At 38.4% G+C, this 17,585-nt stretch overlaps 1 protein-coding gene across 1 annotated transcript in view; it reads right to left on the reverse strand.

The window, feature by feature from the left end:
- Positions 1-17,585, reverse strand: part of LOC124711272 — a 139,327-nt gene that overhangs the window by 33,512 nt on the left and 88,230 nt on the right. The window contains exons 7-9 of the mRNA XM_047241256.1: positions 4,396-4,567; positions 3,934-4,111; positions 3,556-3,795 (exon numbers count right to left, since the gene is read on the reverse strand). Of these exons, the coding sequence (XP_047097212.1) occupies positions 3,556-3,795; positions 3,934-4,111; positions 4,396-4,567 (590 nt within the window). The remainder of the gene's footprint in view (positions 1-3,555; positions 3,796-3,933; positions 4,112-4,395; positions 4,568-17,585) is intronic.

Here is a 17,585-nt window from a genome sequence, read left to right on the forward strand (position 1 = left end):
ACTTTGAGCTTCTATCCTGGCTACATTGCATGGAGAACATCAGTGTGTTGTACCTTGCTGGAGCAGTGGTGATGTTCACTACATTACATTTTTGTTGTAAATGGGACAACATACGGGGTAATATTTAAGAGAAAGGGTCATATCACAGTGATAATTTAAAGATACAACCATTCATTATCTACAAGCAGTTTCCATTGTTTTCTCATTACTTGTTTACTAGCAATATTGTCAAATCCAAAAGGCTGTGGTTAAGTTTGCAGTCATAGCTATTGCAGCAGAGAAAACACGTGTGTGGAACATGAACTTTTGTTGGTCTCATCATGAATCATTACCTAACGAAGAGCCTCATTTTGTCAGCAAACAGTGTGTAAAGCAGTTGTGTTAGTAGGGCTGCAACCCTTGCGAGGCTGTGGTAGAGCACATTACATACCAATGTGCTACCACTGTTGTAATGCTATACCATCAGTGATGAGGGACAACTTTGTTTTCGTGTTCTAATACATTATTACCACTTGCAGTGGCAATTACATGTAGAAAGCAAGAATCTGGCTTTTCAGAAGCAGTAAAATTGAACACTGCTTACAAATACTTGATACACAAGCAGTTTTCAATAAATAAATGATGAAATGAGCGGTACATTTGTAACAGTAAATGAAAATGCAATCTATTATTGACAGCAATAAGCTGGAATAAATTTTCCAGGACAGAGAGAGCAAATTTGGGTCAGAAACCTATTTTAATTACTCTCAATGAGCAATGGTTCTGTTACCATGTCAATGTCTTTTTTGTGCATATCTGCGTACATGAATAACTCAATGAAGTCCTCCAGACAATTTAAGAAATTCTTTGTAGAGTGAATTGGCACAGCTGTAGAGCATCTTTAATCTTAATAGTCTTGTCATATCTTATCTTTGACGAAGGCCCGTAAAAGTTAAATGCAGTTGAATTTGCAGTGCGCAGTAGGTGACCACAGAAGTTTAATTTCTTAGCCCATTGAGAGACATGCACTTCCCAAAAGGAATTCTTGTAATTTTAAGTGCATTTGAATGTGTTCTTGTAGGACTCTAAATTCCTTTAAGATGTGTCATGAGCTGAAAGGTTCACATTATTGTATTACAGTAATGCTACAATAAAATTCTTTTCCCATTTCACAGGTGGATTTCATTATACTGGATTTATTGTGACATGGAGCCTGATTGATAAACTTCAAGAATACTCCTCAACTGGAAAGTCACTCTCTACCCACTTTTTTGAAATTGTTTAGCTACTACATCAGTCATTTGTGCTTAATGTTCCACAGGCACATAAATGACTTTTTGCACCTGATGTCTGCCATTTAATATAACTGTGTGTTCATGCTGCCTGCTGTGATTTAACTTCCTGACAGAATTTCGTCACTACATCTGCATGCTAACCATTATTTATGGCAACCTGTTTGGAGAATGAAAAGTTCTTTGTCTCCCAACTTAAGTCTTGATGTTGAATTCAGGAATTCCGTATGTTTTACGAATTTTGATGATGTACTTGGATGCCCCACCCAGTAGCAACTCTCCAAGTTAGTAGCAGCCCCACTCAGTGCAAGATGACACTAGTAATGTGCGCTGGTTTCAAACATGTCAGACATCCTCTAGTGAAGGAGCACATAAAAAATAAATTCAAGAGCTACCTAGTAATTTATTCAAAAGGTATTTTATGCATCAGTGTCATTATTTAATTACCAAAACTAGGCTATACTTCACAGTTAATTTTAATTATCTCCTCCAAACCAAAAATCACTTTGTGCCATTCACTACCACATACTCCTGTTCTCAGCTTCCATGCCCTTCCTCATATTATACATTCCTCCCCCACCCTTCAACTAATCATCCCTGAATCATATGTCTCTCCAGTTTGAATTGACTTTAGTTGTATGTTGTGTAAGAAAAAAGAAGAAAAAAGTAAAACACACACACACACACACACACACACACACACACACACACACACACACAATTTTTATTTTAGATAAGAAGAAAGTCACATTATACATTCAAAAACTAATCATCATTCATTAATTTAAAGCAACTGATGATGTAAACATAAGCTTCCCTTAAAATAAAAAGTTGCAGCATCTCTCACGACTGACTGATGGCCATAGCTGTTGAGTCCCATAGTGCTCAGAGCCATCTCTCACGACTAAATGTCATCCATTATACAAGGTGTATCAAAAAGAATATCTGATTTTAAAAAATCATAACTATTATGTTATTTGAGATATGTGTGTGAACAATGTACTGTTGGAAAGAGGAAACCCTCGAGTTTTACAAGGTTCCTGCTACGTAGCAACAGTGTGCCCCCACATCAGTTCTAGTAAAAATGGTGTTGGGACAACAGAAAGTGTTTTGTTTTCTACGTTTTGTGCAGTGCGGGTCAGTAATAACTGTTCAGTGTGACTTTCGTAGTAGGTATGGTGTGGATCCTCCTACAGCACAGAGCATTAGATGATGGCATGAACAACTGTGAGAAACAGGTTTTATGCGTAAATGCAAATCATCAGGCTGTCCCTGAGTGTCTGAGACATGTGTTGAATGCATCCACCATAGTTCCACAAGGAGTCTGCCGAAATCCATTTTGTCGTGCAGCTTGACAGCTCAACATGCCCCGATGTCCATCTTGTGTGTGTTGCATCGACATTTACACATGAAACCACACAAAATTCAGCTACTCCAAGCTCTTCATGAAGGTGAAAAACAATAATGTGTGGAGTTCTGTAATTTCATTCTTGGCAAGATGGAGGATGACAGTTTTCTACCATGCTTATTGTTTAGTGACAAGGCAACATTCCATTTAAATGGAAAGGTGAACCATCATAATGTGAGAATATGGAGTAAGGAACAACATGAAGTTGTACAACATGAGAGGGACACTCCAAAATTTAATGTATTTTGTGCAGTTTTACAGGAAAAGGTGTACTGTACATTTTTCTTTGCCGAGAACACTGTTACAGGAAGCACATGTGTCGATACGCTTCAGAACTTTCGTTTCCCACAGTTGGAGGCTGATTTGAACAACTTCATTTACCAACAGGATAGGGCACTGCCATAATGGCATCTGTAGGTGCGGGAATTTTTAAATCAAAGGATTACTGAATGGTGGATGGTCACACAGGACCAAATGATTCAGCCTTACATTACTGGCCTCCGAAGTCACCAGACCTGACATTATGTGATTATTTCTTGTTGGGGTTTATAAAATTCTCTGTTTATATGCCTCCGTTACCAACAACGATGAATGAACTGAGACATCGCATAACGACAGTGGTGTAAGCTGTAACTCAAGACATGCTCGCTGCAGTGTGGGGAGAATTTGAATACTGCATTGACACATGCCGTGGACCTCAAGGGGAGCATATTGAACACCTATATGGGGAGGGGAGTGACTTTTTGAGTTTCCCATTCATCAAAAAACAAAGTTCATTGTATCAGATGATTCATTTTGATACACCCTGTATAAAGCAATCCAGTTCATTTAAATTTGAAGGTTCAGAAGACATCCATCAAAATATGAAATGCAAACCTCAAACATTCGTCGGCCGTCCTGTTGTGTAACAATATATGTTTGGTAGTGTCCACAGACTTCAACAAACATGCGAAGAAATGCTTCAGAGATAAGTACATTGCGTGAAGCATCACTTTCTTGTGCTGTTACAAGCTGAAGTGCCACTTTTAAGCAGCGGCGCAGTCGGGTTGGTAGAATAGTGCTTTCATCTCCAACACTGCAGCACAATCGCCCTTCATCCAGATCCACAATGACACCCTTCACAAGGGGGAGAAAAAAATATAACAGTCTATGGTGATACATGTCATGTCAGAACATATAATATTAGTACCACATGGTAGAAAAAGCACATCTGTTTTCTAATTAATTCATAAAATATTTTAAAATAAAATATACCTCATCCATTTTTATATCTGGTTTAGACCCTTCTTTTCCTTTCAAAACACCTATTATATAAGGTGTTGGAGCTTCACAGACTTCCAGTTTTGAGGATGGCAGTATTGTTATGAAAGTGTACTGCCATGAGAAGGGATACAACATTGCTTCCAGTGCTTCAATGCACGCTGATAATTTACTACAAAAGATATTTATTTGTCAGGCTAAACACTAATTAAGCGAATACAATGAAATAATACTCACAAACAAGCAATCACTTTTCATTACTATGTCGTAGTATTACGTTCTAGAAAAACAGCAATACAGAAAATAAACGTCCCTTCAACTTACAAAAAATTGTGCTGCTATTTTCCTATGAGCACATCTTCCCCTGAATAGCTATGACTTACTTACAGCTGATTATTGACCTTAAGAAAAATAGTGTTTGAAGCAGTATCAATTAAGAAGCATGTCAAAGCCAACCTGAGTGAGCTGCTGAGAAAAATGATCTTCCTCTCCAGCAATGCAGTTCCAAACACTTGTAGTACAATATGAATGGGCAGGGCTGAGAAAAGATGACAAAGATCATGATCTTCCATGCGAGTATCTGCCGGCCGACGAAGATTTGCTGCTACAGTGCTGACCAATCCAGTATCTACAGAAAGATTGAAACATTACTTATAGATATGTAGACCAGAATTAATAACATTTTTAATTATCTTTCTCGTCACTTAAAGAGTATACACATAGGTAGTTTTAAAGTTTAAATTGATTTTACATATGTAGAGTTTCAGGTGTAATACAGTTTAATGTGTAATAGCTGTTTTTAGGAGGTAAAGAAAATGTGCACAGGAGCAGGTGAAGACCGAATGCAGGATCTGGAAGTTGGAAGGGGGAAAGGGGGGCTGGCTGGCTGGCTCTGAACTGATGAAATGGCTTCATCAGTTGAAACCTATCAACAGATGAAATGAAACCTATCAACAGATAATAGATTTGTTTTAGAGGAAAGGCATGTGTTAGATTAATTTAATATTACTTTTATTGTTTCAAACATTTATCTTTATTTACAAATGGAAAAGTTTCACCACTGAAAAATTTATGTGTATTCCAAATCACACAAAAACAGTGCAAAAAGCGCCACTGAAACATCGAAAAAGTTTGTATGATTCACACTGTACCATGACTGGCTTCACTAGCCATGCCATGCATGACAGCTAGGCATTATTTAGATCTGAGCTGATTAGTGGTTTAATGAGTCATATAAGTTGGTCAGCCACTGCCTTGGCCACATGTGAGAACACATTCACTATGTATTCTTGAAAATAACGGTAGGTAGAGTGTTCGTGCAAGATGTATTAATTTTTGTGGGCTTCATTATTGTTACATCACTGAGAGATAAGGTGCTGTTACTTGATATGTCCTGAATGTTTTCACATTTATATTTATGTAATTCAGGTAATACACTTGTGTAGCAGTGCATTTATGACCATTATTGGCATCTTAATGCAACTATGCTTCGAGCAGGTAGACAGTCGGAGAAACTCTCCAAATGAGTGACGACACATCACCATGAATCTAAATGTGTTACTGCTCAACTCTAGAAGCTGCGATATAAGAGGATGATGAAGAGAAACTGCTTTAGTAATGTGTTATGTGCAGTGTGTTGCAATTTTAATAGTAACGAATTTGAACATTTAAAGATGCTTGTAAAGATGTGTCACGTGGCATATATTAACCGCGATCTTTGTGAATATTTTTACTCAGTGAGATAAAGAATTGAGTGATCAGCAATAAACTTTTGTGCTTCTTGGATGCAATAAAAGAATGTGACATTCCATGTACTACGTTATTTCATGAACCTGGCACTCACTGTAATAACTTGCTTTACATGCACTCCATTAACTTACGATCACTGGAATGCAGAAATAGGGATGACATCTTTATAAGACAACAGGTGAGTTTATGCTTTTGGTTCTGCTAGTTTACTGACTCAGAAAGATGGGAGGGTACACATTTTGTAAGCCAAATAATGCAAGCAGAATTACATCTATCAAGAACTGATTCAACCATGGACAAATGAGTGTGGAACAAGTTAGGAACAAGCATACACTTTAGCAAGACACTTCAAGATATATTCAACTCAAAACTAGACTTTAACTTACAAAAGCCATAACTGTATGATAATACAGAGTATCAGTGGAAGACAGAAAGTTGTCTAATCAGCAACCGCAATGAAACATTAGTCCTCATTACATACATCCATGAAAAGGGCATGAGATATATTGATGTGGACACACACGGCAGCAAGCAGCAGTTTCTCAACTCAGCTTACATATGGGTATCTTGTGTGGCAATATGATAAATTGGCTAAATCTGTTAGACAGGATGAGTAGAAGAAAGTCCTCAAATTATGCCTGAAATGGAAGGGTGATCAACTCCGTGTGGTGCACTCCAACTAGTATAACTAAGTAGGAAAGCTTTTTTCGTAATTTTGTTCTAGGATTCCTCAAATCAAAGGCTATTTGGTTGTGAATTTTAATTTATTTATAAAAAACTAGCTATCGCATACAGCTCGCATAGCCTGTATGGCCTGCACAGATTATTTTTTGTTTTTCTTAAACTGAATTGTTTACAAATTGCAACATTATCCAAACTTTTCATGCTAATTAAGTGCATAAAAGCACGATTTTTTTCCAAATGTACTTCTGAATAAAAAGTGATACTGATAGTTGGTGCCTGTGATCTCTGTTCAACCCATCTTTTGAGTTCTTGTGGTGGTACTTCCATAGAAATTTTCTTCCATGAACACATATTTCTTTAGAAGACACATACCAATTTTCATAGATTTGGATTTAAAAATGTTTTAAAATAACAAAATTTTTCATCCCCTATCTCGCTCCCTTAGGGGATGGGAAAAAAAAATTCTAACCGAGAAACAAAATACAAATTATCTTAGAATCAGCTTAAAAATGCTTTCATAATGAAATATATTTATCCCACATTTCATCCCCTTAGAGGTTGAATTTCCAAAAACACTGAAAAAGAAAACCTTTCCTCCACTTCTTCACCCTCATAGGGGTTAAACATCCAAAATACCGTAACAGTAACATAACTTCAAAAAAACCTTTCATACCCTATTTCATCACCTTAGGGCTGAAATTAAAAAAAAAATCCCTCCTTCAGTGATGCCTACAGGATAAGATCAACACCCTATCCAAATTTCATGTTTCTATCCTTCGCAGTTCCGGTTGGGTGCTGATGAGTCAGTCAGTCACGGCATTTCCTTTAAAATATAGAGAATCCAAATGGTTCTCCACCGTTCGACTTCTGGTAAATGATTAATTTGTTGAGTACAGTGTTCCATTAAACTGATGTTCTTATTGTAGTTAGTAGCCTGGTTAATCAATGTTTTGTGAGCTAGAAACTGCTCTGTTGGCTCAGTTTCAGCTTCACTTCAATGAATTTTTAAGAACCAAGATTAGCAAAAGTTTGTTAAGAATTCATCCAACTTGTTTTGTTTACATCTCATAAATTATTAAAATTGATCAAAACTGAAAGTTACTGATATCTGTTCTTACAATAAAATAAGAGCATTACTGAAATGTTTTCTGAATAGTCAAGGTGCAAATAAAGCTCAGACTACAACAAAAAATACAAGCAGTTTTGGTTAACTGCAAGTTACGTGATTTTAAAAGTTTGAAAGGATGGGCAGTCTCTCATCCTGGTAGACCACAGGATTTGAGACCCCTCTCAACCTGAGGTCTGAGTGATCTGTCAATCTTCTAGAGAAAACTTTATTCAGATATTGATAGGGAATAAGATGCCACTTAACCAGAATAAATCTAAAACACAAGGCCAGTCGAGGTGTGATAGGATGTCTGGTGCTTATCATACCAGGAACTCGTGTGTGCAGCCCTGTGAACACAGCTGCTGTCTTCTTGGAAGATGAGAGTGCCCACAGCATACTCATCGAGAAGATGTACAAGGAAGAGCAACAGTTGGACACCAAGGATGTGGAAATAATTGTCCTGGTTTACATTCAAGGTAACTTGAATGAGTGGGCCCAAGTTATGGGCAACATTGCAGACTCACTTTTGGACTGAACTAGACCCTCGTACCTCCAGGTCATTTCCTGCATTGTTTGGCCTGCTGAAGAAAGACAAGACACAATGTCCATTGTATGCAGCTCCTTCCCATCACAATGTTTATTGAAAAACTGGTCAAGATAGACCTGAAGACACTGATGACAGCAATTATTATCAGCTTTGAAAGAGACTGTCATCGACATGGCACAACATTCATCTCTGTTTCCTGTGAGTTAGGGCCTTTTAACAAACACCGTCCTTACGTCATGTTACAAGGCAGTGAGTGGTTTACCACTACTTGTAGACAAATTGGACAGTCTGCTCTGATGCACTAACAAATCAGCAACTTCATTAATGATGTGGCCATGGGCAGGTCCAAAAACAATAGCTCCTGAATGAATTTTTCACTTTGCAGTGGTGTGTGCCCTGGTGTCGAAAATCCGAGCTTGGCAACAGTTTAAAGTTAAGTGCCAACTCGTGAACTGGCTGATGGCTATCAAAACAACCAGGTTGGCGTCCCACTATTAAAACTTGATAACATTGGTAATACAACTAATCCTGACATCTCTTTTATGACAATCGATGACACAATATCTCAGTTCTCACCGGGAAACATTTTTTCAAATAGTGAAACTGAAGCGTGTGACAGCGAATATTCCTTTGATTATGTGCTCATGACGTAGCGAACGCAAGAACGGGAAACAGTCCATAAAAGCAATGCAAATACTAGTGACACACACCATTTGATACAACTCATGCAACTAATAACACAACAGTTTACACAGCAAAACCAGGCATTTAATGATTTCAAGAATAGTATTAGTCAACAGTTCAGTGAGGTCAGCTAAACTATACATACCGAATTATCCGAGAAGTTCACAGAGCTTGGTAAACAACTAAAACAAACAACTTGCAGGTGAGTTACAAAACCTAAGTGAAGCATATTCTCAAATTCAGGAGATGCAATCCCAAGTGGATGCATCGGTAAAAAATGTGATGAACGCAGTCAGCAAGCTGCAAAACATATGCAAAAACCTACCTAAAGAAATACACACAAGTTGTGTCTAAGAATGTATCAGTTAAGTTAAAAAAATAAAAATAAAATAAAATAAAATAAAAAAATTAAAAAACCACCAGAGAGATAAGTTATGTGCAGATGTAAAAGATATAACTGAAAAAGCTGAAGCCGGGATGATGGATAAGGGCAGCACCATTGCTGAAAAGGTAATGTCAGAGTGCAAAATTTATGTAGATACTGTAGAAGAAGCTCTAAAAGAGAAAGAAAGTGAACTTTTAGCTAAAATAGATTCAGGTTTGAAGGAAGCAGAGGAAAGGTTACAAGGCAGAGTTGCTAAAACTACTGACATTCCAAAACAACATATGACAGAAAATAAACCCATGCTTTAAAGAAGTTAGATGCTTTCACTGGTTACCCACAATATGGGGCTAGCCCATCGAAGGAAAATAGTGAAGGTTGCACAATGCAACAACACCTGCTGGCAGTTGCATCTGTCGAGCAAGCGCAGTTGCCATGCGCTACACCACACGCGAACATAAACACACCTGTTACTGACAGCACAGCGTGTTTGTCAACATTACTTGCAGATGAGGGATTACTTAGGCATCGGCAATTTCCGATATCTATCTATGAAGGGAAAAGAACCCTGTGGTCTTCATTAGAGCATTTCGAAATGTTTTACTTTATACCTGGACTGAAGCCCAGAAAATTACATTTGTTGTTGGATATACACACAGGGTGACGTTCTGCTATGGGCTAAGGACATGGCGGAACGTTGCCACTATTGCGAACAGTTTGAGAGAGCATTTCTGGATAAGTATTGGTCTGAGGCTGTCCAAGAGAGGCTCAGACATGAAGTATTCAACCCAGAACCATTCAATAGCAGGTATGGAAGCTTAATTTGAATAAAAGCAGACACTGGATGAACCCGGTATTGCAAGTAGACGTGCCGAAAATTTTTAAAGAGCCGTCTTCCTGCCCACATTAAGGAAAAAAGCCATTACCATCCCGGAACACAACGGTGAATACTTTTTATCTGTACTGAACACAATAGATTTGATATGTGAAGATAGACCAGTAAAACCCAGGCCTGTTAATTTAATACACCATAAGCGCCACAGAGTTTTATGGACCAACAAGTAAGCAATGGATTCGTAGTACAACACGGATGGAAACCTTACCGCACACAGACCTATGGTAATGGTAACGGTTATCATAACAACAATAGAGAAAGCCATAAATTCAAAGGTGGATATAAAAGGAATGGGCAAAAATTTAGGAAAAACAACTACAACAGGCGAGTAGCGTATGGCCAGCCTGTACAATATGTATAGACACAAGCTACTGGCAATAACCAGCTGATGGCTCGGCAAATGCAAAACGACAACAGACAACCAAATAACCCACAGACAGCGGAATTCGCCCAGCAAAGGAACACACATATGCCAAATAATGAGCAGAGGCAAAGAGAATTTCAGTCATGAGCCTCACAGGATACTAACTGCCGTAAGTCATGGTATCCCACCATTCTGTGACCTTGGAGGAGAGTGGGGACACGAGCTTGATCGAGACTTGCTTTATCAGATACAATCATGGTAATGATGTGAGAGATGATCTGCATCAAGGTAATGAGGGTACACAGAAAAACCTGAAAGAGAGCAAGGTACAAACTACTATTAAAGCCGAAATATTTGACCTTGATGTACCCATTGTGCTTGACACAGGTGCTATGACTAATTTGATGTCTCAGGGATTCTTTCAAGACTCGAAGAAATGTGGGCGCATACCCACATTGCCAGTGCAAAATTGCAAGGTACAAAATGCCTCTCGTCAGAAATCAAAATGAGTCAAGATACAAGCCTTAATTCCTGTACAAGTAGGACAATTTTCTGTAGCATGCGATTTTTTGATAATAGAGAAATTAATAGTTGATTGTCATTTCACTGTAAATAACCAATTATCTGTAATAGACCTAATCAGAGAAGTACTACTAGATGTAAAACTGAAGTTACTCATGACTGTGAAGTTGAGTTGGTAAATCCCATAGTTATGTTTGTCAACACATACAATAACGAACAGTCGGCAGCAGAAGAAGTAAACGTTGACACAGTAAGCACAAAGGTAGGTGAATCAAAGAGCTTGTCTCAAGAACAGCAAGCGGAACTTAGGGAACTGATACTTGCTTTTATACATATATTTGAAAAAATACCAGGTATTATTAAGGTTTTTGCGTACAAAATGGAAGTGTATCCTCATGAAACTTTTTGTTCTACCTCATACCCTATACCAAGGACAAAGAGGGAAGCAGTATGAAAAGAGATTAACAGGATGCTTGAATAGGGCATAACACAACCATTATTTTCACCTTATTGTAGTCCTATTTTGGTCGTGAGTAAGCCGCTTGGCAAGGTGGGCTTGGTCCTCAACGCACGTAACATTAATAAGATTAATGTACCGGTTCGAACAGGTCCAGACAATTTAGAGGAACAGCTTAAGAAATTCCATGATGCTAAATTTCTCACTATAATCGACTTCCAGTCTTCGGATTGGCAAACAAAACTACATGAAGAAATTCGGAATTATACCACCTTCATAAGTGGGGGTAGGAGCTTTGAATTTCAAGTATTACCGTTTGGATTGAATGTAAGTGCTGGTGTATTTATCTCTGCACTTGACAGAGTGCTAGGGCCTGAACTTTTGAGTAAGGTAACAGTATACATGGGCGACCTTTTAGTCGCTACGCCCTCTTGGGTAGAACATATAAGATTAATTAAACAAATATGGACCCACTTTTCCAAATATGGAGTAACACCAAAACTCAAGAAATCTAATTTCGGACAAGAAAAGGTAAAATTCTTAGGACACACAATTTCTTCGGAAGGCATATTGCCAGAACCTAAAAAACTTGATGCCATTAGGAACTGCCCTGTTCTTCAAAACATGAGACAATTAAAGGCATACTCAACACTAGTGTCATTTTTCAGGAAATTCATCCCTAAATAGCTTATGAACAGTGATGCTTTACTTAATCTTCTCGGAAAAAACAGACTTCGGTTATGCGACAAGCAATGTCAAACCGATTTCGAGAACATCAAGCAAGCCTTATTAAATGCTAATATTTTATTTGAATCTGACATGAAGAAAGATTTTTGTTTATGCACCGATGCGTCTTCTCACGGTTTGGGTGTGTGCCTTTTTCAAATGGTAGAAGAAGAGGGAAATCTCATGCCTAAAGTAATTAGCTTCACCAGCTTCACCAGTCGCTCCTTATCTGAAACTGAATGTTCATATTCAGTCAGGGAGTTGCAGGGTTTGGCTGTAATTTGGCCCTTTAAAAAGTTTGAATATTTCACTTGGGGTAAACACACAAAAGTATACTGTGATCAACAGTCCCTATTGTTTCTGTTAACTTGTAAATTGCTACACTGATGGATAGCCAGGTGGTGTATGTATCTTCAAGAATTCAATTTTGAAATAGTGTATATATAAGGAAACCAAACTTAATAGCTGATGCTCTTTTTCAACTACCACAAGACTCAGAGGAATTCAACAATCTTTTAGAGCAGGAAGGTGAAATAAGAGCCTTGTTGATGGCAGACAAAACACTCCGACCACACTATGTCCACATGTGCGAACACATGGAGCAATTACATCAGGAAGACACACGCTGGAGCAAGGTAAGATCAAAACTTACACATAACAGTGATGAAAAGTTAAAAAGATATTTCATTATTCACAAAGATGTTCTGTTCCATAGGAACCCTCCTGAACTAGAAGAATGGCACATGTGTTTGCCAGAGCATTATGTGGATGATTTTATCTTTACACACAAAATATTTGGGGCCAGTATGGCACTGCAAAATGCACTGACAAAATAGGTAAATATTGTTATTTCCCCAACCTTAGATGAGGAGTGCTACAGGTGGTAAGAAAGTGTGTGGACCTATATACCTCGCTAACATATCAAGTGGATTGAATATGTCACTCCTTTCTTACAAGTTGTTAACAACCTTCCCCATACATCACCAGGATTTGCACCAAATGAGCTGATGTTCGATGCAAAAAGGTAGATGAATGGGAGAAATGCACGGTAGCGTGCAATACAATACACAACTAGCAGCGACATTAGTGGTATCAGAGCGACACAACACATGTGCATTGGGGGGAAAGCTAGTCAGCAAACCGGAGCACGTGTGCACCAGACAGACACAGCTGAAAGTGTTGGAGCACCCAAAACAAACAAATCCTATGAGCTACAGACTGTACTAACATTAGTAAAGCATATTGCATAAACAGGGACACAGAAAATTAAGGGGGAGTCTATACTACAACTACGACTATCTACACAATACACACAAACAAAGATAAGCTAAGGGATTATACACACGGAAAGGGATCCTAAACTACGAAATATTTACTGAAGTTAGCCCACTATATATATCATATCTATATATTTACAAATTTAAGTACTGAAAGTAGACACACTAATTATATTCAGAGACCAGGAAACTCTTGCTGCAGATAAATAAGTGAGTACAATATAAGCGGCAAACTGAATAAGAGGTCGCAGCACGCCTATAATACACTTTATCTTTCAGATTTATAAGGTATATTTAAAAACTTACCATACGAAAGCGCTGGCAGGTCGATAGAAACACAGACAGACACATACATACACACAAAATTCAAGCTTTCGCAACAAACTATTGCCTCATCAGGAATTAAATATATTTTTCCCGCGTGGAATGTTTCCCTCTATTATATAGATTTATAAGGTAAGTAGAGAGGCACACATGACGTTAAATGAGTTGGTGATAGCACGACTGCACATTGAAGTAAATGAATACAGCGTTGAATATATGGAAGAGGTATTACTAGCCATCAAGCCACTGTACAGTTATTTATGAAGATTTAGTTTAAGTTAGTATTAAGATTCTCTTCCAGGGAAAGATGTAGTGACATGTCCTAAAGTGAAGAAAGATAAATTCTTGTACACTGTTAGGTACCATATAAAAATAAGAAGGACTGCACAGCAGGACAAATATAGTTATAAGTTTATGATACGTATGAATAAGATAGTGTGAAAGTATGTGTAGAAGAAAACAGTTGCAGTACATCACATATCACGATGCTGAACGAAGGATGAGCTCTACCAAATAATCAAGGGGTCAAAACCAAACTACTGTGAGTGTTGACTACCCTTGAACGTGTCAAACACCTGATTTATATCGATTTTTTTTTTTTTTTTTTTTTTTTTTTTTGTAAACACTGTTTTATGCTCATTGCACATGACATACAGTATTGATGATACAAATCTTATACCTCAGCATATGAAAAGGTTATCCTTTATACAATGAACATACCAAGTAAATACTGAGCTACACTTTAAACACTGAATAAGTATTCAATACAACTGGTATTGTCAGATTTAAGTTGTGTTCATAAACAGCAAACTATTTTGTTCTTGGGATCACAGTTAAGACCAGTAACGAGATGTAACTGAGCACATAAATGCCTTTCCGTGAAATTTCCACAACCATGTAGTGTGTATATCCTTCCTGGAGAATGCTAGAGAGGTGAGGCCACACACAATTATTTGAGCAGCACATAGACTCTGTTGTAGCGACTATTGTTTATTTTCTTAATTCTTTGAAACTGATAAATATGCTCCAACAAGAAGTCACTGTCATTTGAAATGAAATGTATGTCAATTTATGTCATAAAGGAAAACAGAATCTATTATTATATGAATGTTACGTAAAGAATGTAAAACCAAATGAGAGCAAAAAATGTACTCATATAATTGTAATTGAACAATGTAATGAAATTATAATTTAACAAAATGTATTAAAACAAAATGACAATCAGACTATAAGGTATACGTTGTTGTGGTCTTCAGTCCAGAGACTGGTTTAATGCAGCTCTCCATGCTACACTATTCTGTGCAAGCTGCTTCATCTCCAAGTACCTACTGCAACCTACATCCTTCTGAATCTGCTTAGTGTATTCATCTCTTGGTCTCCCTCTATGATTTTTGCCCTCCACACTGCCCTCCAATACTAAATTGGTGATCTCTTGATGCCTCAGAACATGTCCTATCAACTGTTCCCTTTTTCTAATCAAGTTGTGCCAAAAATTCCTCTTCTCCCCAATTCTATTAGTACCTCCTCATTAGTTATGCGATCTATCCACCTAATCTTCAGCATTCTTCTGTAGCACGACATTTTAAAAGCATCTATTCTCTTCTCGTCTAAACTGTTTATTGAAAATGTTTCACTGCCATACATGGCTACACTCCATACAAATACTTTGAGAAAAGACTTCCTGACACTTAAATCTATACTTGATGTTTACAAATTTCTCTTCTTCAGAAACGGTTTCCCTGCCATTACCAGTCTACATTTTATATCCTCTCTACTTTGACAACCGTCAATTATTTTGCTTCCCAAACAGCAAAACTAATCTATTACTTTAAGAGTCTCATTTCCTAATCTAATTCCCTCAGCATCACCTGATTTAATTAGACTGCATTCCATTATACTTGTTTTGTTTTTGCTGATGTTCATCTTACATCCTCCTTTCAAGACACTGTCCATTCCATTCAACTGCTCTTCTAGGTCCTTTGCTGTCTCCAACAGAATTACAATGCCATTAGTAAACCTCAAATTTTTTATTTCTTCTCCATGGATTTTAATTCCTACTCCAAATTTTTCTTTTGTTTCCTTTACTGCTTGCTCAATACACAGATTGAATAACATCAGGGACAGCCTACAACCCTGTCCCACTCCCTTCCCAACCACTACTTCCCTTTCATGCCCCTTGACTCTTATAACTGCCCTCTGGTTTCTGTACAAATTGTAAATAGCCTTTCGTTCCCTGTATTTAACCCCTGCCACCTTCAGAATTTGAAATAGAATACTCCAGTCAGTAACTTATATAAGCAACGATAATGGCATGTCAGCAAATGAATAGGATAAGTTTATTTTTGTAGTTGTATTTTTTTTTTTTTTAAATGTGTATAGTATGTGGAAAGGGTACTTGAGAAACTTTGTGTAATGCACGGTATGAAAGACGCTTAAAAACAGAGCGAAAAAACATACAAAACTTGCCTGCAACATGTTAAGTGTGTGTAGGAGATGTTATATCCTAGCCAGTAATGCCACCCGAGCCCGCTGCCAAAAGGTTGGCAGCATCAAAGTCCGGACGCCGTCCGCATAAGCAACGCCAGCGAGACAGCAAATCGCCGCAAGTCTGCGCGCGCCACCGCTGGCTTCTGGCTTCTTAAGCGCTGGAGTCGCGAGCGCTAGGACAGTTCTGTATTCGCCGCTCAGTTGTATACTCGCCACCAAATTGTGTACTTGCTAGTCAGTTGTGTGTTCATCGCAGCAGAGTTGTTGTTTGTCGTCAGCCGACGCTGACCTAGCCGCTCCGACTCGAACTAGACAGATTTCTGTAGACACGGAGTTCACTATTGTGTTTCTGTATCTTCGTCAATAAAGATAAGTACCGACTTTTATTTAATCAGAGTGTTTGGGTTTTCATCTTTCTGTTCACTGTTCCAGCGGACCGGTCGGCCCGCTATTAAAAGTGTGGCGGTGACTTCGTAAGCCGTTTCTACCGCGAATTGTTTGTCGCTACGAACACCGCCACAAAACTGGCGACGAGGTCTTCCGAACTCGTGTGCAGGGCTGGTTCAACTTGTTTCTGGTTATACTAATTATAGCGATAAAATTTTGGGGGCTGGTTTAATTTGTGTTCACTATGTCTGCCGAATTACAACAGTTGATCTTGTTACAGAGTCAGCAAATACAAAGTCTGGTGGAAGCAATCGCCAAACAAGCGGCTAATCCTCCAACACAAAAGGAACAAGCACAGGCAGCACCACCTTTCCGTGCTTTTGATGCATCAAGAGAAGAATGGCGAGAATATTTCGCGCAGTTGCAGGCGCACATGACAGTCTACAAAATCACAGGTACTGAGCGGCAGCTTTATTTAATTTCCACTGCAGGCGTGGAAATCTATCGACTACTTTGTAAGTTGTTCCCGGAATCCCAGCCAGAAGCTTTAGACTATGACGTTGTTGTTAACAAGCTTGCTGAGTATTTCGAGTCGCGAGTTCATGTGGCAGCAGCCAGATTCAAGTTCTTCAGATTAAAGAAACTGCCACATCAATCTAATAAACAGTGGTTAACAGATTTACGGGGCCTCACCCGTCAGTGCCGATTTAATTGTGTGTGTGGAGCTTCCTACAGTGATGTCATGTTACGAGACGCTATTACTCAAAACATTGCAGATTCTCGTATTCGTGCTGCTATCTTAAAGTTGCCTGACCCGTCATTAGAGACTGTGATGAACATCATTGAAGCCCAAGATACTTTTGACTATGCTGAGTGTGAGTTAGATCAGCCATGTATTTCTCAAATTGCCTGTGCTAAGCAAGTTATGTCACGCCAGCGGCCCCACCGGCAGAGTCAGACTGTAAACACAAGCTGGCCGCGTCATGTTAAACACATTCGTCAGCCGCGTGTGCAAAATGATAGAGTTAAGTCTTGCCCTAAGTGTGTTCTTGC

Source organism: Schistocerca piceifrons, chromosome 8 (genome assembly GCF_021461385.2).
Source record: "Schistocerca piceifrons isolate TAMUIC-IGC-003096 chromosome 8, iqSchPice1.1, whole genome shotgun sequence".
NCBI lineage: Eukaryota > Metazoa > Arthropoda > Insecta > Orthoptera > Acrididae > Schistocerca > Schistocerca piceifrons.